Here is a 23,018-nt window from a genome sequence, read left to right on the forward strand (position 1 = left end):
TTTCGGGAACGGAATTGCGGATCCAGAAGTGCGGATCCACATTTCCGGATCCAGACAGCACATCATGTGGCCCCATAGAAATGAATGGGTCGACAATTTCGTTTCCGCAAAATGCGGAACAGAATTGCGGACGTGTGAATGGAGCCTTAAAAGAGACCTAGGAGCAAAACATAATTGTAGTGGTCTCCCAATATGCATAAGAATAACTACAAACGCTAGATAGACATCCCTACAGCTACATCGATTTTTACTAATTTGGCTGGTAACGTCCCTATTGAAGGGTCCATCTCCAAAAATGTATATATAACTAAAGAATAGATAGAAAGCAAAGATGTAAGGTTCGCTCTATTAAACATCATACTAGTGTAGCTTCCTGGAGGGCAGAGTGGCATTGTGCAATTCAGCGATGCCCGACCTACTATAAAGAGTCAGATGTTGGCTGCTGTACCCATTTCTAAAAGGTGCCAGATGGTACAGATAGTTAAATGGAGCATAATTCTGTGCATCAGGGGCTTTTACTGTATGAAGCCATGTCATTCTCATCCTGAACAACCCCATCTGTGCTTTAATTGTTTTATGCAATATCAGGAGCCTAAACTGCTCATAAAATTACTGAAGCAGGACACCAGCTAGAAGTGCACACTGGGATCAGGTTACTGTTGGGGGAACAAAAAGGAATTTCAGTAGAAGTCAACCACGTAGGAGAGAAAGCAGGGATTATGTATTGAGTAAGCCACCTCCATGACCTGGATTACTCTTCTCACCTGTACTTCTGTGGGGTCTTCTGTCTGCACATCTTCTGTGTCAAGCAGCTCAATTGTCATGACTATCTGGCCCTGTCTCTGAAGAAACATCATCTGACAAGGAAGAAAATAAATTCATCAACAAATCATAATATACAACATTCCGTTACAGTGTTAGCATACTCTGAAAATACTTCCACTCCTAAGGGACACAATAAAACTTGAAGGGGGCATTCCAATATCTAAGGCATAGAGACACTATGTGTATAACTGTCTGACAGCTGGAGTTTCCACTTCAGCGACTGCCAACTATTAGGAGAGTTTGAGGGTACAATATGACCACACATTCAAGTGCCCATAAGGCCTCTTTCACACGGGCGTCGCGTGTGAGGGCCGAATAGGATGCGGGCGAGTTGCGAGAAAATGCGTGATTTTTCCGCACAAGTGCAAAGCGTTTTAATGCGTTTTGCACGCGCTTGAGAAAAAAAAAAAAAAACAGCACGTTTATTACCTAGACCCGAACCCGGACTTCTTCACAGAAGTTCGGGTTTGGGATCGTTGTTGTGTAAATTTTATTGGTGATGGACCATGTGATGAGCGCAGTGACATCAAAGGTCCTTTTCTCCCAGGTCCTCAAAAAAGAAGACGACAAACCGGGCTGCGCGAACAAGTGGATGAGGGGGAGTTTAAATCTTATTATTTTTTTTTTTTAAACCCCTCCATCCCTAATTTACTTAGCATTCTGTATTAAGAATGCTATTATTTTCCCATATAACCAGGTTATAAGGGAAAATAATAAAGATCGGGTCCCTATCCCAATCATCACCTAGCAACCATGCATGAAAAATCGCTTGCGGATGCTTACGATTTTCACGCACCCCAATTCTCTTCTACGGGGCATGCGTAGCGTGAAAAACGCACAATATAGAGCATGCTGCGATTTTCATGCAACGCACAAGCGATGTGTGAAAATCACTGCTCATGTGAACAGCCCCATAGAAATGAATGTGTCTGGATTCATTGCGTGTGCAATGCGTTCACCTCATGCATTGCACCCGCGCAGAAAACTCGTCCGCATGAAAGGGGCCTAAGAGTTTCAGCTTTACTGTGTCCACCATTACTGCCAGCACACGATACACCATCAAAGACGTTGTCCAGGCTTCATCTACTGATGACCTATCCTCAGGATAGATAGTCAATACCAGAACAGTGGGGGTCCTACAACTAGTACCCCCACTGATCAGCTGTTTTGTGCACCCGTGGCACCAGAAACGAAGCAGTATACGGCAAAGGAAGCAGACACTTCCATACACTCTGTAATTGCCGTGCCTGGGTACTTCAGCTCAGCTTCCAATCAAGTGACTGGGAGCTGAGCTGCAGTATGTTGGTGCCAGAAACTACACGTTGTATAGAAACAACCTTTTTAATACCTAACTGCTCCATGCCCGTGACTTGAATTTGTCTATAATCTGCAAGATACGGCAAAAGATAGGACATGTCTTATCTGTTGTGGTGCGGAGGCACGGAACCGAAAGCCCATGGAAGCGCTTCATGGTGCTTCTGCGGGCTTCCAATCCGTGCCGCCACTTCGCAAAAGGATAAGACATGTCCTATCTTTGGCCGCATCTTGTGAATCGCAGACCCATTCATGGAGTGCACATGGACAATGGCCTTATAATGCGGACCCGACATTTGTGGTCCGCAATACGGGCATGGAAACCTTATGCTTGCGGGCATGAGTCCTAAGTGCTCACATGCAACTTTCAATAGCTGCACTGATATATGGGATCAGTGTAGGGAAAAGGCTGAGCTGCTTCCTAAAGATGGCACAGTTCTCTACATTGGAGGCTGGCTTTTGACTGCTGTGTCTTTCTGAGCAACGGAGACACAGACAAACCTGGATGCACAATACTGTAATGCAGATTGTAGGTTGTATACCTTCAATATAGACATTTTATAATGCTGTAGCTGATCAAACCCTGTATGAAGCTCTCAGATTGTATGGCTACCCTTCATGAAGTTTAAACTTCACAAAGGGCATTTACAATTACCTTGAAGCAATTCTCATCTGCCATGCAGTGCTCTGCTTTCCACTGGTAACTGGTCTCCTTGGAAGTTCGGACACACTGGGTGACCACACTGCCTCCTGCTGCTCCCCTCTTTTTCTCACTCAGGTATAGCTCCACCACTTTTAAGCAGATCTCATCACTCACCAGATGATGGAGCTAAGAGAGGCAAGAGAGGAAGAACAGGTAAAAATACTGCACGACAATTACACTTCCAAAATTCTGGTGGAATATTAAAGCGGCTGTCTGGAAGTTGAAGAAATTAAGCTAACAAAAGGAAATGTTAATAAAAGAGAAAAAATAAAATAAAAAGATACTCCAGTGGTTTCCTGCAGAAATGCCGTACATCCATGTGACTGATGGAATCTGTCACCACCTGTAACCCCAAACTACATAGTCTGGCAGACAGAGATTCTAAATAGGTATTTCTGTTAGTCAAACTCACTTGCACTCCAAGAATTTGCTTGAAAGGTTCTGAATTGTACATGTAAATCATGAGTAAATTACACCTTCTCTGACTGGCATTCTGCCGCCATCTCCTGAATACTTCTAAATTAGCAGCTGCCCGGCTGAGTGGGAGCAGTGGGCAAATCATTAGGCCCGATGCACATGCCCATATTTTTAGTCAACATCAGATTCAAATTTTTTCTGGCCCAGATACAGACCCATTCCTTTTACTGGAGCTGCAAAAATTGCAGAATGCACACAGTGGGCTGTACACATGCATATGTCTGTTCTGCCACGCCAAAACATCTTATTTTTGTCCGTTTGGCGGACATAGGTGGGCTGTGTGGAACAGGAAATTGAGAAACCAACACCTGGGAGACACCTGGCAAATAGTGACCATTAAGTAATAACCTTACAATTATTATTCAAAAGAGCGTTTCTTCAGGGAGGAACAAAAATACCAAACTTCAAAAAAGCTAAAATTTACCCAACTAAGAGAGGTCATAGGCCTAACTAACTATGACAGTCCTAAAAAATAAAAATACAGCCACAAAAAAAAAATGGGATATTTTCAAAAGCATCCTAAAATCTAATTGTGAGTGGTACATACCTTATGGGAATAAAAGGTTAAGGAACAAAAAGAAACCAATGTGGATAAATAGAACAGTAAAGAAAGCAATAAATGAAAAAAAGAAAGCATTTAAAAAAAATAAAAAATAAAAAAAAAAAAAATAAAACAGGAGGGTAGCAAGGAAGCAATGAAAAACTACAAGGAAAAAAAAAAAATGAATATGTCAAAAACAAAAGCAGCCAAACTAGAGACCGAGAGATTAATTGCTAAAGAGAGCAAAACTAACCCTAAATAGTAAAAAGTATAAATCTGAAGGTGTCGGCCCTCTACAGAGTAATGAGGGGGGAGTTGCAGAGAGCGATTAGGAGAAAGCAAAGTTATTAAAAAAAATTTCTCCACTGTATTCACTGAAGAAAATAAACTGTCCGATGAAATGCAGAATGTAAAAGTTAATTTCCTATTAAAAGTGCCCTGTCTGACCCAGGAAGAAGTACAGCGGCGTCTTAAAAAGATTACAAAAATAGACAAAATCGCCAGGACCAGATGGCATACACCCCCGTATCCTAAGAGAATTAAGTAATGTCATAGCCAGACCCTTATTTCTGATATGGAGGACTCTATACTGACAGGGAGTGCACAGGATTGGTGAATAGCATACATGGTGCCAATATTCAAAAAGGGTCCAACATCAGAGCCTGAAAACTATAGGCCGGTAAGTTTAACATCTGTCGTCTGTAAACTGTTTAAAGGTTTTCAAAGAGATGCTATCTTGGAGTACCTCAATGAAAATAAGCAAATAAACGCGATATCAGCATGGCTTAATGAGGGTCAGTCATGTCAAACTAATTTAATCAGTTTCTATGAGGAGGTAAGTTCTAGACTTGACAGCGGTGAATCAATGGATGTCGTATATCTGGACTTCTCCAAAGCATTTGACACTATATCGCATAAAAGGTTAGTATATAAAATGAGAATGCTCGGACTGGGAGAAATTGTATGTGGGTAAGTAACTGGCTGAGTGATATAAAACAGAGGGCGGTTATTAATGGTACACACTCAGATTGGGTCACTGTCACTAGTGGGGTACCTCAGGGGTCAGTATTGGGCCCTATTCTCTTCAATATATTTATTAATGATCTTGTAGAAGGATAGCAAAGTAAAAAGGAGATTTTTGTATAACTTACCAGTTAAATCTCTTTCTCGCTCTTCCTTGGGGGACACAGACCTTGGGTATAGCTCAGCTCCCTAGGAGGCGTGACACTAAGTAAAACTGTTAAGCCCCTCCTCCATCAGCTATACCCTCAGCCTGGAGATAGAGGCTACCAGTTGCGTGTCCAAGTAGTGAAAGGAAAACAACCAATAACAGGAACAACCAACCAGCAACCCAACGGGGCGCCAAACCATAACCCTGTAACCAAACACAGAAGGGTGGGTGCTGTGTCCCCCAAGGAAGAGCGAGAAAGAGATTTAACTGGTAAGTTATACAAAAATCTCCTTTTCTCGCCCATTTTCCTTGGGGGACACAGACCTTGGGACGTTCAAGAGCAGTCCAAGAAGGGAGGGACCACAAACCCAAGGCGGAACACCACCAGAGCATCAGGAAACCGCTGCCTGCAAAACCAGGCGGCCCAAAGCAGCATCCGCTGATGCATGCGTATGCACTCTATAGAACTTTGTGAAAGTGTGCAGAGAGGACCAAGTGGCTGCCTTGCACAACTGTTCAGCCGAGGCCCGATGCCTCTGCGCCCAGGAAGCACCGACTGCTCTGGTGGAATGAGCAGTGATGCCGAAAGGCGGAGCTCTGCCCTTGGCTCGATAAGCCTCAGACACCGCCAGTTTAATGAAACGGGCAATAGCCACCTTGGAGACCGCCAAACCCTTGCGCGAACCCTCCGGAACCAAAAACAGGGAGTCCGTGCGCCGAAAGGATCCGGTGACCTCCAAGTAAATCCTCAACGCCCTGACCACATCCAGACGGTGCAGTTCCCGTTCTCTGGGGTGGGAAGGAGAGGGACAGAGCGACGGAAGGACGATGTCCTCATTGATGTGAAAGGCGGAAACCACCTTTGGCAGGAAGGTCGGGACAGGCCGAAGCACAACCTTATCCTGGTGGAAGACCAGGAAAGGGTTGGAGCAAGAAAGAGCCGCTAACTCCGACACCCGTCGGAGAGACGTGATGGCCACAAGAAAGATGACCTTGCAGGACAGAAGACGAAGGGAGACTTCCCGTAAAGGCTCGAAGGGGGCGGATTGGAGCGCCGAGAGCACCACATTCAGGTCCCAGGAAGGAACTGGAGGGCGGTACGGCGGAACAGAGTGAGCCACCCCTTGTAAGAAGGTCTTAATGGGCCCTAGAGGGGCCAGGGGACGCTGGAGAAGAATAGACAGCGCCGAAATCTGTCCCTTCAGAGAACTGAGGCTCAGCCCCAGGTCCAGACCCGACTGGAGGAAGGACAGGAGTGTGGGAAGGGAGAATCGGAGAGGAGGGATGCTCCGGGACTCACAGAACCCCAGATAGGACCTCCAAACCCGATAGTAGATCCTAGAGGATACAGGCTTACGAGCACGGATCATGGTGCGGATTACGTCCGCGGAGAAACCCCGTCGCGTTAAGACGGCGGTCTCAATAGCCACGCCGTCAAACGTAGCGAGCCTAAATGCTCGTGGAAGATCGGTCCCTGAGAGAGAAGGTCTTCCCTGGAGGGCAGTGGCCACGGTGCGTCTGCCAACAGCAACATTAGGTCGGCGTACCAAGACCGGCGGGGCCAATCCGGGGCGATTAAAATCGCGGGAACGCCCTCTGCCGCGATCCTCCGAAGAACCCGTGGCAGGAGGGGAAAAGGAGGAAAGACGTACAGAAGGGAGAATTCGCGCCACGGAAGGACGAGCGCGTCGGCGCCGTATGCCTTCGGGTCCCGTGCCCTGGCCAGGTATAGGGGGACCTTGTGGTTGAATTTGGAAGCCATGAGGTCCACGTCGGGGCGACCCCAGCGAAGACAAAGGGCTTCGAACACCTCTGGGTGCAGGGACCATTCTCCCGGGTCGATGGTGGACCGGCTGAGGAAATCCGCCGCCCAGTTGTCCACCCCCGGGATGTAAATCGCAGATAAGGCCGGCACGTGCGTCTCCGCCCAGAGGAGAATGAGGGTCACCTCTTGCATCGCTGCGAGTGCCTCCCTGATGGTTTATGTATGCCACAGCCGTGGCATTGTCCGATTGGATCCGAACAGGGTGGCCCTTCAGTAGATGGGTCCAGTGTCTGAGGGACAGAAAAATCGCCCTCAGTTCCAGAATATTGATTGGAAGTCTGGACTCCGATAGAGACCAAACGCCCTGGACGGACCGGGGAGGGAAAACCCCCCCCCACCCCCGTAAGCTGGCATCGGTGGTAATCACCAGCCAGTTCAGTGGGAGGAAGGACTTCCCCCTTAGAGGGATATGCAACCACCAGCTGAGGGAAGCCCGAGCCAGGGGAGGCAGAAGAAAGGTCCTGTCCAGACTCCCCGGTGATTTGTCCCAGGCCGACAGAATTGCCCTCTGAAAGGTGCGGGATCGGAATTGTGCGAACGGCACCGCTTCGAAACAGGCAACCATCTTTCCCAACAACCGCATGCTGGATCTGAGGGAAGGGCGGCGATGACGGAGGAGACTGTGAACCGACCCGCGAAGGGCCAGACGCTTGTCCGACGGGAGGCGGACCTCCGCCAACTCTGTATCCAGGAGCATCCCCAGGAAGATCAGCCGTCTGGAGGGGATAAGGGAAGACTTGGGGTGGTTGATAACCCAACCGAACCGCGTCAGGGTCTCCAGGGTGAGGTCCACACTGCCGGATGCCTGAGAGAAGGAGGGTGCCTTGACCAGGATGTCGTCCAAGTATGGGAGAAGAAAAACACTTCTTGAACGTAGAAGGGCCAAGACAGGGGCCAGGACCTTGGTGAACACCCGAGGAGCCGTCGCCAGACCAAAGGGAAGGGCGACGAATTGGAAGTGATCGTCCCCCACCGCGAAGCGCAGGAAGCGGTGATGACATGGAGCAACCGGAACGTGGAGGTATGCATCCTGAATGTCGATCGAAACCATGAAATCCCCTCTTTCCAGGGAGGCCACTGCGGACCTGAGAGACTCCATCCGGAATCTCTGTAGTCGGAGAAAACGGTTCAGGCGTTTTAGGTCCAAGATCGGTCGCACTGAGCCTTCCTTCTTGGGAACCACAAAGAGGTTCGAGTAGAACCCCCTGAACCTTTCCGTCGGAGGCACGGGGGCGACGACACCCTTGTCCATTAGAGAGCGAATAGCCGCGAAGAAGGCGGCCGCTCGTACGGGATCCCGCGGAGGACGGGATCGGAAGAAACGGTCTGGCGGAATGGACGCAAATTCGATCTTGTATCCGCAAGATACAATCTCGAGCGCCCATGCGTCTGAGATGTGGGCCCGCCATACGTTCCTGAACAGGAGAAGGCGGCCCCCCACCCGGGTGGGTGGGGGCGCACCTTCAGGCAGAGGGCTGCTGGCCTGTGGGAGCCCGTGCAGGCTGGGACTTGCGCCAGGTAGGTTGCGTCCGAAAAAACGGCTTCTTGCGCCTATCTTGGGCTGGGCCAGAGGAAGAAGAACTGGCCGCGGGTCTAGACCCGGTGGTCTTGCGAAAGGACCGAAACCGGGACGAACCAGCGCGACCACGGGGGGCGCCCTTTGGCCTGGACTGGGGGAGGAGAGTACTCTTCCCACCCGTGGCCTCTGATATAAGTTCGTCCAGACGGGTCCCGAACAGGCGGGAACCCGTAAATGGTAGGCCGGCCAAAGAGCGTTTGGAAGCGGCGTCCGCCGCCCAAACCTTCAGCCAGAGTTCCCTCCTGACAGAAACTGCCAGGGCAGAGGAACGGGCAATGAGGGCACCCGCATCAAGGGAGGCCTCACAGACGAATTTTCCGGCCTGAACAATTAGTTGGGCTAAGGAACGGAGGTCCTGAACAGGGACGTCCGACCCTAACTCCCGTTCCAGTTGCAAACCCCATTCAGAGACCGCTTTACCAACCCAGGCGGAGGCAAAGACCGGTCTAAGGGCCGAACCAGAGGCAGTAAATATGGCCTTGGAGAGGGATTCCGTACGACGGTCCTCAACAGACTGGAGGGAAGATCCGTCCTGTACCGGAATAGTAGTGCTTTTGGACAGGCGAGCCACGGGAGGATCAACCTTAGGCGGGGATGTCCACGTGGTCACAGAATCCGCTGGAAAGGGATAGCAAATGTCCAGCTTTTTGGGTGTAATAAAGCAGACGTTAGGCCGGGTCCAAGCCTTGGATACCACAGAAGAAAAATCAGCGTGTATGGGAAAAACCTTGGAGGCCTGTCTGGGGCGGAGAAAGGACACGCCGGCCAGTTCGGAGCTGGGGGGGTCATCGTGTATCTGAAAGGTATCACGGATGCTAGCGATAAGATGCCCCACCGCGGACGCCAATTTGGACGGAAGCTCTGAGTCCATGTCCACGTCCGAATCCGCCAGTTCTCCCTCAGAAAGCGTATCCCTTTGAGAGGATAGACTCGACTGAGCTCGCACGCATGGCGGAGAGAGCGAAGCATCTGGAGAAGATGTGCGCTCAACCCTTGAACGTTTCTGAGTATGCCGGGCCCTGGAAGATTCGCTGGGAGGCAGGGAACCAGTGGGGGCGGCAGAAACGGTAGTCCCAGCGGGTGCGACAGGGATTGTGGCAGCCTGCGGGAGAGGCGGTCTATCCACGAGACTGCCCACTACGTGTGTAAGGCTTTCCACTGCCTGAGACAGAGACCTAGCCCAGTCAGGGGGTTCAGAGGCACCGGGGGTCGCAGCGGGAAGCGGGCCCTGCATCGGGGCCTGACATGCAAGGCAATGCGGCTCAGATTGTCCACGCGGAAAAAGTTCCTTACAGGCGGTACAGGCATGGTACCAGGGTTTGGGGGCACCCGTGGGATCCGACATGCTGAAAGGTGGTTGTACTCTAATACAGAGACCACAAAGGGTTATAGCAGCTATGACCAGGAGGGTTAGGAGAGGGTTAACTGTCCTACCAGTGCCTCAGAAGAACGTCAGGAGTAGAGATGGAGCAGATCAGCAGCAGCAGAGAGCAGCAACAGCAGTGAGCCAGCAGATAGCGCCCACAGAAGCCGAGCGATGTACACAGGAGTTTAGAGTCCCCCACCGTGTCTCAGCTTCCTGTCAGGAGTGAGGAAGCGCGGGAAATCTCAGCAGAATCGCGGGGAAAACAAGCTCCGCCCCCTCCAGCGCTTGCTCCGCCCCCAACAGGACGCGCGCGTAAGCCACGCCCCCTGCTGCCGAAAATGCTCTCAGGGCTAAGAAGCCAGATGCCAGAAAATAAAGGGCCCGCAGGCCCCTGGAGTGCGGCGATTTGCCAAGGTGGGTGACCCTCTGCCACCAAGTCCCCTGTTTCGCCGAGAAACAAGCTCCGCCGCGATCTGCCCATGTCGGGCATAAGCCCCGCCCCCCGATCGGAACGGAGCGGGCGGCGGCGGGAAGGGAGAGAGAATGCCGGGCTGAAGAAAGCAGCGTGGGGGGAACGGCGTGGAGGAAGGCGGCCCCCCTGCTGAGGATAACCTGAGGGGAGCTGGGGAGGGTCTGCTTGAGCGCTCAGAATAAGCGACCACGGGTGCCCCCCTTACCCAGAGGGGTAGGTGCTGCAAATAGGGACGGGGTATGGGCTGGAATAGCCATCTCACCGAACGACGTCTTCACCCTCAGTTCCTTCCAGCAGGGTCGCCCCTTCAGCCACTGGCACCGCAGTGGCAGGAAGCTGGTAGAGGGGCTTGGCGTGCGGGCGACCCCCTAGCTGGCGGGATGTAGGGGAGCCATTGCTGCCCAGACCCTCCTATTGCTTCTGTGGGGGAGGCAGCAGTGCAGATAAATTGGCACTGGCGCAGCTCAACCCCGGGAGAGCAGAGAGGTCCATGCGTCTCTGGTATCCCTAGGAAAAAGTAAAATAACAAAATTAGAAAAATAAAATATCAAGGAGAAAACAGCCCTGCAGTAGCAGGGAGTGTCTTGCCTCCTTGGACACTAAGCTAAAACTGGTAGCCTCTATCTCCAGGCTGAGGGTATAGCTGTGGAGGAGGGGCTTAACAGTTTTACTTAGTGTCACGCCTCCTAGGGAGCTGAGCTATACCCAAGGTCTGTGTCCCCCAAGGAAAATGGGCGAGAAATATCAATTTTCGCAGATGACACTAAACTGTGTAAAGTAATTAACACTGAAGGGGACAGTATACTACTACAGAGGGATCTGGATAGACTGGAGGCTTGGGCAGATAAGGTTTAACACTGACAAATGTAAGGTTATGCACATTGGAAGGAATAATGCAAGTCACCCATACCATACATACTAAATAGTAAAACACTGGGTAACACTGACATGGAAAAGGATCTAGGAATTTTAGTGAACAGCAAACTAAGCTGTAGAAACCAGTGTCAGGCAGCTGCTGCCAAGGCCAATAATACAATGGGTTGCATCAAAAGGGGCATAGATGCCCATGAAGAGAACATAGTCCTACCCCTTTACAAATCATTAGTCAGACCACTCATGGAGGAGTACTGTGTACAGTTCTGGGCTCCTGTAAACAAGGTGAAACCCTGATGAAAAGATCAATGTTTGCCATCCCTAACGGAAACCTGATTCACTGAATAGGAATGGGCAGCTTAAAATGAAAACAACAAATCTTTATTAATGTATTAATATTATCCCCTTATAAGAACGAAAAAGGATACAGTAGGTGTCCCTCCAGTACTGTGGACGTGCATACAGTTGTACAAGTAGCGTACGCTGAGCTAACTATCGTCCACAGGGCAGTGGTACCACCACTGATGTGATGTTTGTGAAGAGGCTGGGACTCATATTGTCCAGTCCCAGTTCCCTCACCACATCTAAGTTTGTGCGGGGTCTCTATCCTCAATAGGAGAGATCTCTGGTGCTTAGATCCCCAAGGACCCTCCTTCTGCTAGACTGCGATCTGGCTGATATGATGGCCCTGCTCGACGCGTTTCTAAGTCCCTGTAGCGGGCATTTCATCATGAGCATACACGGACATAGATACAGAGAATTAAACAGAGAGATAGCGTTCGCTGCACGTGTATCGTGCAGCGGCACCGGTATGGCCGTGCGCTTCTCCCTGCCGATTAAATAAGATTGAATCAGGAGGGAGGCTTGGTCGAAGCAACCAATCACCTGGAGAGGGGCGTGGCGCGACGTCCCAAGTCCTGGTGACTTGCCTCATGCTATACTGTACGTCATTCGTCCTGTAAGGAGGTAAGAGGGGGGGGGAAATAAAACAGCCCATTACATTAGACTGTTGGTAAAGATCTACAGGGGCATAGTGGCAACAAGAAAGGGTATATAACACAGACAGGATAATTAAATCTGTGATAAAAAAATCACACTTACTGTGGATATATGTAATATCAGTCTCGCCGCCACATAGTGCTGGGTATCAGACACATACTGGGCGCTATATTATATTTATTTGATTGTGAGCCCTCCAAGGAACCAAATATGTCTATTTAGCACGCCCTATACCCGTCCTCCCATCACTGTGATCGACATCCTGCTGTGAGGCTGGGACCGTGCAAGTCTCACGCATGCACAGTGTGCTCCTTGCCACTGCGTGATCCCGTCTCCGGCTCCCGCACTCAGCTGGCTGGAGAAATGCGGCCGGCTGAGTGTGGGAGCCGGAGACAGGATCGTGCAGTGACAAGGAGCGCACTGCGTATGCCAGCCTCCCAGCAGGATGTCAATCACAGTGAAAGGAGGACAGGTAAGGGGTGGGCTTGGCTTGACTTGAAGCGAGGAGGCCGCTGCCCTCTTGACTTCAAACTCTGCTGTTACATGGCGCGTGCAGGGGATTAAAAAGTTTTTGGTGCATCTGGCCAGAGGAACAAAAAAAGGATCTTTAGGAACATACTGCTGGCTACTTTAAAATAATGCTGGTGGTTTGGGAGGCGTTTTTTAGGTGACAGGTTACCTTTAAGCCACCTACAAACTGAGATTGTAACAAAGAGGTCCCCGCAACAAAAGGAGTGGGCTGAGCTATACGGTCAGATAAAACATGTATAGCTACTCCTTTCGTTCAAACCTCTCGGTTTCTCGGTGCGCAACCGAAAAATCCATTCCAGCCCTTTGCAGAATAGTCTTTTGTCCAAATGACCCCTCCCCCCAGATGATTGGGCAATCCGCTTTTGATTCCCCGAAAAGTTATAGTGTCTGCGTTGCCATCATGTAGCGCAACAACATGTCTAGCAAGGGTGGTGTCTTTTATTCCTAATGCCACCCATGTGTTCCTGTTAACAAGGCAGACATAGCAGAGCTGGAGAGGGTACAGAGGAGGGCAACTAAAGTAATAACTGGAATGGGGGGGGGGGGGTGGTAGAGACTACAATACCCTAAAAGAATATCAACATTAGGGTTATTCACTTTAGAAAAAAGATGACTGAGGGGAGACCTAATAACCATGTATAAATATATCAGGGGTCAGTACAGAGATCTTTCCCATCATCTATTTATCCCCAGGACGGTGACTGTGACGAGGGGACATCCTCTGCGTCTGGAGGAAAGAAGGTTTGTACACAAACATAGAAGAGGATTCTTTACAGTAAGAGCAGTGAGAATATGGAACTCTCTGCCTGAGGAGGTGGTGATGGCGAGTACAATAAAGGAATTCAAGAGGGGCCTGGATGTATTTCTGGAGTGTAATAATATTACAGGCTATAGCTACTAGAGAGGGGTCGTTGATCCAGGGAGTTATTCTGATTCCCTGATTGGAGTCAGGAAGGAATATATTTTTTCCTTCCCCTAAAGTGGGGAAACTTTGCTTTTCCCTCGCATTTTTTTTTTTTTTTTTTTGCCTTGCTCTGGATCAACTTGCAGGGTAACAGGCTGAACTGGATGGACAAATGTCTTTTTTCGGCCTTATATACTACGTTACTATATTACACACAGCCAGTATCCGTGCTTTACGAATTCACAATTTGCAGACAGTAAAACAGACAGGGTCATGTGCATGAGGTCTTAGGAGGACTCACCAAAATGTGGTGACAGATTCTCTTTAAAAAGGTATCACATATTTACAATCTATAGGTGAATATTTTATTTTTTAAATAAAACCGGGTGGGTGGATCACTCCATGTACTGCATTCTACTTCTAACTTGCGCTTTGTCTAGACTTGGCAAGGCAGACAACCTCACTTATCCGGCCAATTATTAGGAACAAACTGCCTTTCTAAGGCTGCCGCAGATCTCCCGATGAAGAAGCGAAATGCTCATTCATCAGGTGAAATGATCAGAGTTGCAGACACCTCAATCATCATTCCAGAGCAGCAGATCGTGCGGTCTAAACAGCACTCTGCTGCCCAGGAGCAATGATTTTGTATGGGGATGAGCGATAGCAGCAGCAATCCCTAGGCCTAATACCATGGAGGTTATCGTTAGACATGAATGCAGCGGTCTCCTCCACTTAAAGAGCAGCCAACTGACAGGAAGGAATGCTTCCTTCCAGATAATTGGCTTCTCCTCGGAGAATGTAACGGATCTGGCCAATGTAACGGATCTCCTAGCACCCCGACCGGGTACCTCCGTCGATAGATGCTCCTAGTGCTTTCCGAGGACTCCAAGCACTCCACTTGACACCGTACGCCCTGCAGACCCCACGAACCGCCGCAGCTTGGTTGGGGTCTCACCGTCCTCCACCCACGCTGGACCTACGACAAGGCTCCAGGCTCCAGTGGGTGAACCTCTCCTACAGCCAGAGAGCAGGAACAGCTCTTACAAGAGCTAGTAGTTATGCCAGGGGAGTATAGCAAATCTTCAGCATATAGCAATCCCCCAGTTTGATCAGTTATCCAAACACCAGTCTCAGCATGATGAAGGATAAAACAGGAACCCTTTATTGAGGGCTACCCGCCCGTATTTATGCAGGTCCCCATCTGGTGGCCACGCCCTTAGGGGACCAGAATGGAGACTGCGACACAGTACAGATATGCAGAAATTCAGGATACACAGACACAACACATCCCCACAATGCATCATGGTTTCCTCCTCTCTGCCTGGCGACACCCGAGGAGCAATCCAATTATGTCTCAGGACAAAGGGAAAACACCAATACACACGTGGAGACAACAGGACAGGAATCACCACCCAAACACACAATGTCACACCCCCACAGCAAACACAGACATTTAACATATCCCCAGATAGCTCAAGTCTGAGTGCATATCATTAGGTGAATGGCACGCAGAATACACAAATACAATAATATTAGCTATCTGGGTGCCCTCACATAACATACAATTTAACCGAACGCATAATAACATAAAGCACAATTCCAAAGACAGATTTAAGCTGTGCGGCCGGCCTGTTTTCTTTAAAGTTAGTATGGGCCATAATCCTGAGGCAAGCAACCAGCCCCCTCCAAAACACCGTGGCGAGGTTGGTTTCGTCACACATCTCCCCCTTCCAGGGAAGACTAACCAGATACCTGACCTCACGGTCAGTACCTGAGTTAGTCTGGCAGTCCAACCACAACCCCATACTGGACCTGTTGAATTTTGGGGCCTGGCTCTGTTCCGTATGTCCCCAGCTGTTGAGCGGGCATCTGCGACTCCTTGCTGCCTTGTGGTTCTCCAGCTTGGAGCTGTAGGTACTTGGTGGGCAGAGGCCGACTGCGCTCTGCCCAGATGCCAGCTCTTCCGCTGGGGTCGCTTGTGGGGAGTACGGCTCTGAAGAAGAGGATAGGGGAGGGCAGAGGCCGACTGCGCTCTGCCCAGAGGCCAGCTCTTCCGCTGGGGTAGCCTGTGGGAAGTCCGGCTCTGGAGTAGAGGATAGGGGAGGGCAGAGGCAGACTGCGCTCTGCCCAGATGCCAGCACTTCCGCTGGGGTAGCCTGTGGGATGTCCGGCTCTGGAGAAGAGGATAGAGGAGGGCAGAGGCCGACGGCGCTCTGCCCTGATGCCAGCTCTTCCGCTGGGAAGAAATCAGTGGGTAGCACAGGCTCATCCCCTGCCCCCAGAACTCTGTTGGGAAGTAGCTGGGAAGGGGAGGGCTCGCTTACCTCCTCCTCCTGGTATCCCTGCAGAGATGGATGGGGATCTGGACCGACTGTCCAGCATCCCTGTAGGACTGGCACCGAGCCCGCGGTCTCATCTGCGCCCATGCAGAGGGGCTTGTGTTCCGCTTTTCCCGGTATCTCCGGCTGCTGGTGGAAGGTGAGGCCGGTTGCCTCTCCTCCCCAGGACTCTGGTTGCTGTAAGGCAGAGGGACCCCGCATCTCCTCCCCCTGGAACTCAGGTTGCCGCTGGGGAGAGAGACCGGTTGTCTCCTCTCCCTGTGATATGTACTGCCGCTGGAGATCTGGGCAGGTGGCCCAGCATCCCTGTAGGGCCAGTAGAGAGACCTCGGTCCCATCTCCACCTGCCATCTGTGGGTCCTCCCAGGACCAGTCTGTGAGGTCCCTCAACATTTGCGAGTCAGGATCACCTGCGTCCACACCTGGCAACTCCGGCTGCTGCTGAGGGTCTGGGCCAGCATCCCAGTGGAGAGCCCTCGGTCCCTTCTCCACCTGCCTGTTGTGGTTCCTCACAGGACCAGTCTATGAGGACCCCTACCTCTGTAGCTGGTACTGAAGCAGGGGATACTTCAGTCGGGTCTTCCCAGCTGTAGGGTTGTAGGTCTGGGACTGCCACCCAGCTCTCTGGCAGTGTATATTGGGACCGAATTGAGCTGAAGAAGTATTGGTAGTCCTGCTCCAGCTCCCACTCCTTTGTGACTAGAGATGCCAGGTCTTGTCTCACCTCTCTCGCTGTAGCCCAATCATGCATAGCCTCTCTGTAGTCATCGATATCCCAGAACCGGGACCCTCCAGCATCTCCGAACTCCGGTTCTGCGAAGGCCTCAAACAACAGGCCAGGGCCATCATAATCCTCACCCTCGGGTCTGTCGTGCTCAGCCATCCAGGGAGAGTGCCGAATCACATACCACCAGAGTGCCTGGTAGGCGTCATCTAGCCAAAGCTCCTTCCATACCAGGCTCTCCAGTTCTGTCACCCACTCATTCAGGGGCTCCTCTCCCAGAAGGGGCATTCGCAGGGCCACTCGCATCCGCAACTGCTGCTCCTCACTGGGGAGACACTCGCCCCGCCGACGCTGTACATCTTCCAGGGCCTCGTGCCAGACGCCTTTACGGACTGCATCCCTCCAGTCCGGGTCATCATCCTCCTCGTAGTGGAACGCTGTTCGAAGACTAGCCGATTCCATCCTGCTGTAGCCAGGGGCGCTGTACGGATACTAGCGTTGCCCTCAATATACTCCACGAACGGTGTCTCCGAGCTGCTTCTCCTCACACTAGGACGCTATCCCATTGCTTGCCACCAATGTGTATAAATGGCTGTGACCAGAGAGTGCCCCATGCAGTGACTCAACAGATTATACTCAATGCAATGTTATTCTGAGGGCGTCTTTATCTAGGCCTATCAAGAGAACAATAGAGCCATCATACTGTTATCCTAATTCTACAGCTATTAACACAAGGTTTACCTTTAGATAACATCTCCTCACAGCAACAGTAAGCAGACATCGGATCACCTATCTATATAAGAGGTCTAATGGTCCCTTTACACTGGACGACGATCTACCAGATTGTCGGAAAGGAAGAGTTCCTTCCAGACAATCTGCTGATCACTAGCAGAGGAGACCAGTGCATTTACATGCAGTGATCTCCTCCAGAGTATGGGGAGGAGTGATCACTAATGCCATCGCTCTTCCCCATACGTCGTTCAGCGTTTTTGCTGTTTAAACAGCACGATCTGCCACTGGGAAAGTATGATTTTTGTGCTGCACAAAAGATACAATTACTCGATGAACAAGTGTTTTGCTCGTTCATCTGGTAATCGGTGGCTCATTTACACTGCCAGATCATTGCTAACAGTTACTAGCAATGGTGGTTAGTTTCAGTTGTCTGCCCATGAAAAGGGCCCATTACCATTCGTGTTTACCACTACAAAAGGCCAATATTTTACATTTAAAAGGGTTTGTCCAACCTAGGAGTCGACCAACTGAATGCTCTGAACTTGTGCCCAATTAAAAATAAAAAATAAATGTCACCTGTCCGCAGTCCTACTATTCTTGCATTCCTGTCTGCTTCTGGTCCCTGGTTGACTGGAAATGGCTTGGCCCTGTTCTATGAAATGCCGTTCTAGCATAAGTGGGGTCAAAGATTAGCCACAGCTGTTATGGGGCCAAGCCACTTCTGGTCCATTGGGGACACGGAAGTGGAAGTGGCACTGCAGACATTTTTTTTTTTTTTTATTGTTTTTTAATTGGGCACAGAGCCAGTGCATTGGGTTTGAGGGCTACTAGACCGGACAACCCCTTAACCCCTTAAGGACCGAGGACGTACCGGTACGCCCTATTTCCCGAGTCCTTAAGGACCGAGGACGTACCGGTACGTCCTGACTTAAAATCTGCATTCCGGCGCCGCGGGGGTTAATCGGAACGGGACGCCGGCTGAAATCATTCAGCCGGCATCCCGTAACAATGCAGGGGGGGGTCATTTGACCCCCCGTGTCTGCGATCGCAGCAAACCGCAGGTCAATTCAGACCTGCGGTTTGCTGCGCTTTTTGCAGTTTCTGATCCCCGCGGTCCCTGACCGCGGGGATCAGAAACTTCAGAGTGCCTAAAATCAATATTGCGCACCCCCCCCTGCACCCCTGCATGATTTGATGGCGGCGGGTGGTGCAGGGGGGGTGTCGCAGGCAGTGGGGGCGTTGCGGGAGGCGGGCGGTGCGGCAGGCGGGATCGCGATCCCCCGCCCGCCTCCCATTGCATAATCGTTGGCGTCTAGTGGGTTATACCAGGGTGCCAGCACATTGCTGGCACCCTGGTATAAACGGCTGACATCGGTGATGCGATGTCAGCCGTTTAACCCTTTCCATGCAGCGGTCCGTACGGACCGCTGTATGGAAAAGGTTAACAGCGCAAGGAGCTCCCTCCCTCTCCGATCGGGGGGCTGCTGTGCCTTTGCAGCCCCCCGATGGGAGAGGGAGAGAGCCCCCAGAGAGCCCCCCGAAGCCCCGTCCTCACCCTTCCCCGTCTGCGAAGTTGTGACAGACGGGGAAGGTTCCCATGGCAACAGGACGCCTGCTCAGGCGTCCTGCTGTCCATGGTGCTGAACAGATCTGTGCTGAAAGCATAGATCTGTTCAGTGTAAGTAAAATACAGTGCAGAAACCTATATAGTTTCTGTACTGTATTTTACAGACATCAGACCCACTGGATCTTCAAGAACCAAGTGGGTCTGGGTCCAATTTTTTTTTAAAAAAGTGAAAAAAGTTAAGATAAAATAAAAAAACATTTATCACTGAATAAAAATAAAATAAAAAATACACTACACATATTAGGTATCGCCGCGTCCGTAACGACCTGATCTATAAAACGGTCATGTTACTTTCCCCGCACGGTGAACGCCATAAAAATAAAAAAATAAAAACTATGAGAAAATTGAAATTTTGCCCACCTTACTTCCCAAAAAAGGTAATAAAAGTGATCAAAAAAGTCGCATGTACGCCAAAATAGTACCAATAAAACCGTCATCTCATCCCGCAAAAAATGAGACCCTACTCAAGATAATCGCCCAAAAACTGAAAAAACTATGGCTCTTAGACTATGGAAACACTAAAACATGATTTTTTTTGTTTCAAAAATAAAATAATTGTGTAAAACTTTTATAAATAAAAATAAAGTATACATATTAGGTATCGCCGCGTCCGTATCGACCGGCTCTATAGAATTATCACATGACCTAACCCCTCAGGTGAGCACCGTAAAAAAAAAAGAAAAAAAAAGTGTAAAAAAAGCAATTTTTTGCCATCTTACGTCACAAAAAGTGTAATAGCAAGCGATCAAAAAGTCATATGCACCCCAAAATAGTGCCAATCAAACCGTCATCTCATCCCGCAAAAAATTAGACCCTACTCAAGATAATCGCCCAAAAACTGTAAAAACTATGGCTCTTAGACTATGGAGACACTAAACAATTTTTTGGTTTTAAAAATGAAGTTATTGTATAAAACTTACATAAATAAAAAAAATTGTATACATATTAGGTATCGCCGCGTCCGTGACAACCTGCTCTATAAAATTACCACATGATCTAACCTGTCAGATGAATGTTGTAAATAACAAAAAAAAAAAACGTGCCAAAAAAGCTATTTCTTGTTACCTTGCCGCACAAAAAGTGTAATATAGAGCAACCAAAAATCATATGTACCCTAAACTAGTACCAACAATACTGCCACCCTATTCCGTACTTTCTAAAATGGGGTCACTTTTTTGGAGTTTCTACTCTAGGGGTGCATCAGGGGGGCTTCAAATGGGACATGGTGTCAAAAAAACTGTCCAGCAAAATCTGCCTTCCAAAAACCGTATGGCATTCCTTTCCTTCTGTGCCCTGCCGTGTGCCCGTACAGCAGTTTACGACCACATATGGGGTGTTTCTGTAAACTACAGAATCAGGGCCATAAATAATGAGTTTTGTTTGGCTGTTAACCCTTGCTTTGTAACTGGAAAAAAAATATTAAAATGGAAAATCTGCCAAAAAAGTGAAATTTTGAAATTGTATCTCTATTTTCCATTAAATCTTGTGCAACACCTAAAGGGTTGACAAAGTTTGTAAAATCAGTTTTGAATACCTTGAGGGGTGTAGTTTCTTAGATGGGGTCACTTTTTTGGAGTTTCTACTATAGGGGTGCATCAGGGGGGCTTCAAATGGGACATGGTGTCAAAAAAACTGTCCAGCAAAATCTGCTTCCAAAAACCATACGGCGCACCTTTCACTCTACGCCCCGCTGTGTGGCCGTACAGTAGTTTACGGCCACATTTGGGGTGTTTCTGTAAACAGCAGAGTCAGGGCAATAAAGATACAGTCTTGTTTGGCTGTTAACCCTTGCTTTGTTAGTGGAAAAAAATGGGTTAAAATGGAAAATTAGGCAAAAAAATGAAATTCTCAAATTTCATCCCAATTTGCCAATAACTCTTGTGCAACACCTAAAGGGTTAACGAAGTTTGTAAAATCAGTTTTGAATACCTTGAGGGGTATAGTTTCTTAGATGGGGTCACTTTATGGAGTTTCTACTCTAGGGGTGCATCAGGGGGCTTCAAATGGGACATGGTGTCAAAAAAACTGTCCAGCAAAATCTGGCTTCCAAAAACCATACGGCGCACCTTTCACTCTACGCCCCGCTGTGTGGCCGTACAGTAGTTTACGGCCACATATTGGGTGTTTCTGTAAACAGCAGAGTCAGGGCAATAAAGATACAGTCTTGTTTGGCTGTTAACCCTTGCTTTGTTAGTGGAAAAAATGGGTTAAAATGGAAAATTAGGCAAAAAAATGAAATTCTCAAATTTCATCCCAATTTGCCAATAACATCTTGTGCAACACCTAAAGGGTTAACGGAGTTTGTAAAATCAGTTTTGAATACCTTGAGGGGTGTAGTTTATAGAATGGGGTCATTTTTGGGCGGTTTCTATTATGTAAGCCTCGCAAAGTGACTTCAGAGCTGTAGTGGTCCCTAAAAATTGGGTTTTTGTAAATTTCTGAAAAATTTCAAGATTTGCTTCTAAACTTCTAAGCCTTGTAACATCCCCAAAAAATAAAATATCATTCCCAAAATAATTCAAACATGAAGTAGACATATGGGGAATGTTAAGTCATCACAATTTTTGGGGGTATTACTATGTATTACAGAAGTAGAGAAACTGAAACTTTGAAATTTGCTAATTTTTCAAAATTTTTGGTAAATTAGGTATTTTATTATGCAAAAAAATTAATTTTTTTGACTTTATTTTACCAGTGTCATGAAGTACAATATGTGACGAAAAAACAATCTCAGAATGGCCTGGATAAGTCAAAGCGTTTTAAAGTTATCAGCACTTAAAGTGACACTGGTCAGATTTGCAAAAAATGGCCTGGTCCTTAAGGTGAAAATGAGCCCGGTCCTTAAGGGGTTAAATTTTGCCAGATTTATGCCATTTGAAATTAAAGAAAAATTGCCAAAATTTTAAAATAAATTTGTATTCTAGGAAAATAAAGGAAAAAAATTAACATTTCTGAAGGAAGCCAACTAATTTATTAAAGCATTTCCTCCCGAAATCCCCTTTGTATACAAGTGATCTATATGCTGTAGATTTGTGTGCAGGAAATTTGTAGCATTTAGCAGCAGTACTAAGGTTGATAAGATTTGTTTTAAATCTCATCCATATGCTGTAAAAAAAAAAAGAAAAAAAAAAGTAAATTATTATTATTACAATTTATACTATGGATTTTCACCACTGATTTAACCTTTTGTAAAAATTCTGCTGGACAAAGTCTGACCTGCATGGCCATACCCTAAAGAGAGTCTTTCAAGACAAACCCCTTACCAAACCACAAGAAGAGCAGCTGAATGGGAGACCCAGAACAAGCTGTTCATTTCCAAACATAAAATCTCTCTGGAGCCATACAAACTCCAATGGGCACCAGTGAATCCTAAGCAGGCAGGAAAGAAAAACCCACAATCACCTGTCGTGTGATGTTCTGGATCAGTTTGTCCATGGTAAAACCAATGTAAGCGTGAATCGTGAACATCTCTCGTAGTGTGTCCTCATAATGCGTGGGGTCTAGATTTCCAACCAGAAGGTTCCTCACCATATCCAGGAATGCAGGATAATATTCTTCCAACTCCACCTCGCCTGAAATAAAAGTGGGAATTAACACTCATGGCCGTGTACACAAAGATCAGAAAAACGCATACTTTTTGGGGGAGATTTCATATAAAAACAAAAAAGGTAAAATCTATACTTTGCAAGATGAAATTGCTGCACATTAATTGAATGCTATGGTACTGGAGTTTCTATCAAATCAATATTGACACATTCTCCTCTTCTTCTACCGCCTGTAGCTAAATGTGGCAAAACTGATAATTACACATCACAGCGGTTTATATACTGAGCCGCAGAAGCAGACTTTTGGTCCGCTGCTACTGACATATGCACACCACCACACAAGGTAAAACGGTTGTACAGGACTAGAAAAAAAGACGGCCGCTTTCTCTCAAAAACAGCACCACACCTGTCCTCAGGTTGTGTGTGGTATTACATCTCATCCCCATTCACTTCAATGGGGCTGACCTGCAA

General features: G+C 48.5%; 1 protein-coding gene across 1 annotated transcript in view; it reads right to left on the minus strand.

The window, feature by feature from the left end:
- SIN3B (SIN3 transcription regulator family member B) overlaps positions 1-23,018 on the minus strand; it is an 87,760-nt gene that overhangs the window by 14,469 nt on the left and 50,273 nt on the right. The window contains exons 15-17 of the mRNA XM_044270321.1: positions 22,405-22,574; positions 2,795-2,968; positions 765-857 (exon numbers count right to left, since the gene is read on the minus strand). Coding sequence (XP_044126256.1) covers positions 765-857; positions 2,795-2,968; positions 22,405-22,574 — 437 coding nt within the window. The remainder of the gene's footprint in view (positions 1-764; positions 858-2,794; positions 2,969-22,404; positions 22,575-23,018) is intronic.

The sequence above is a fragment of the Bufo gargarizans genome, chromosome 1 (genome assembly GCF_014858855.1).
Source record: "Bufo gargarizans isolate SCDJY-AF-19 chromosome 1, ASM1485885v1, whole genome shotgun sequence".
Classification (NCBI taxonomy): Eukaryota; Metazoa; Chordata; class Amphibia; order Anura; family Bufonidae; genus Bufo; species Bufo gargarizans.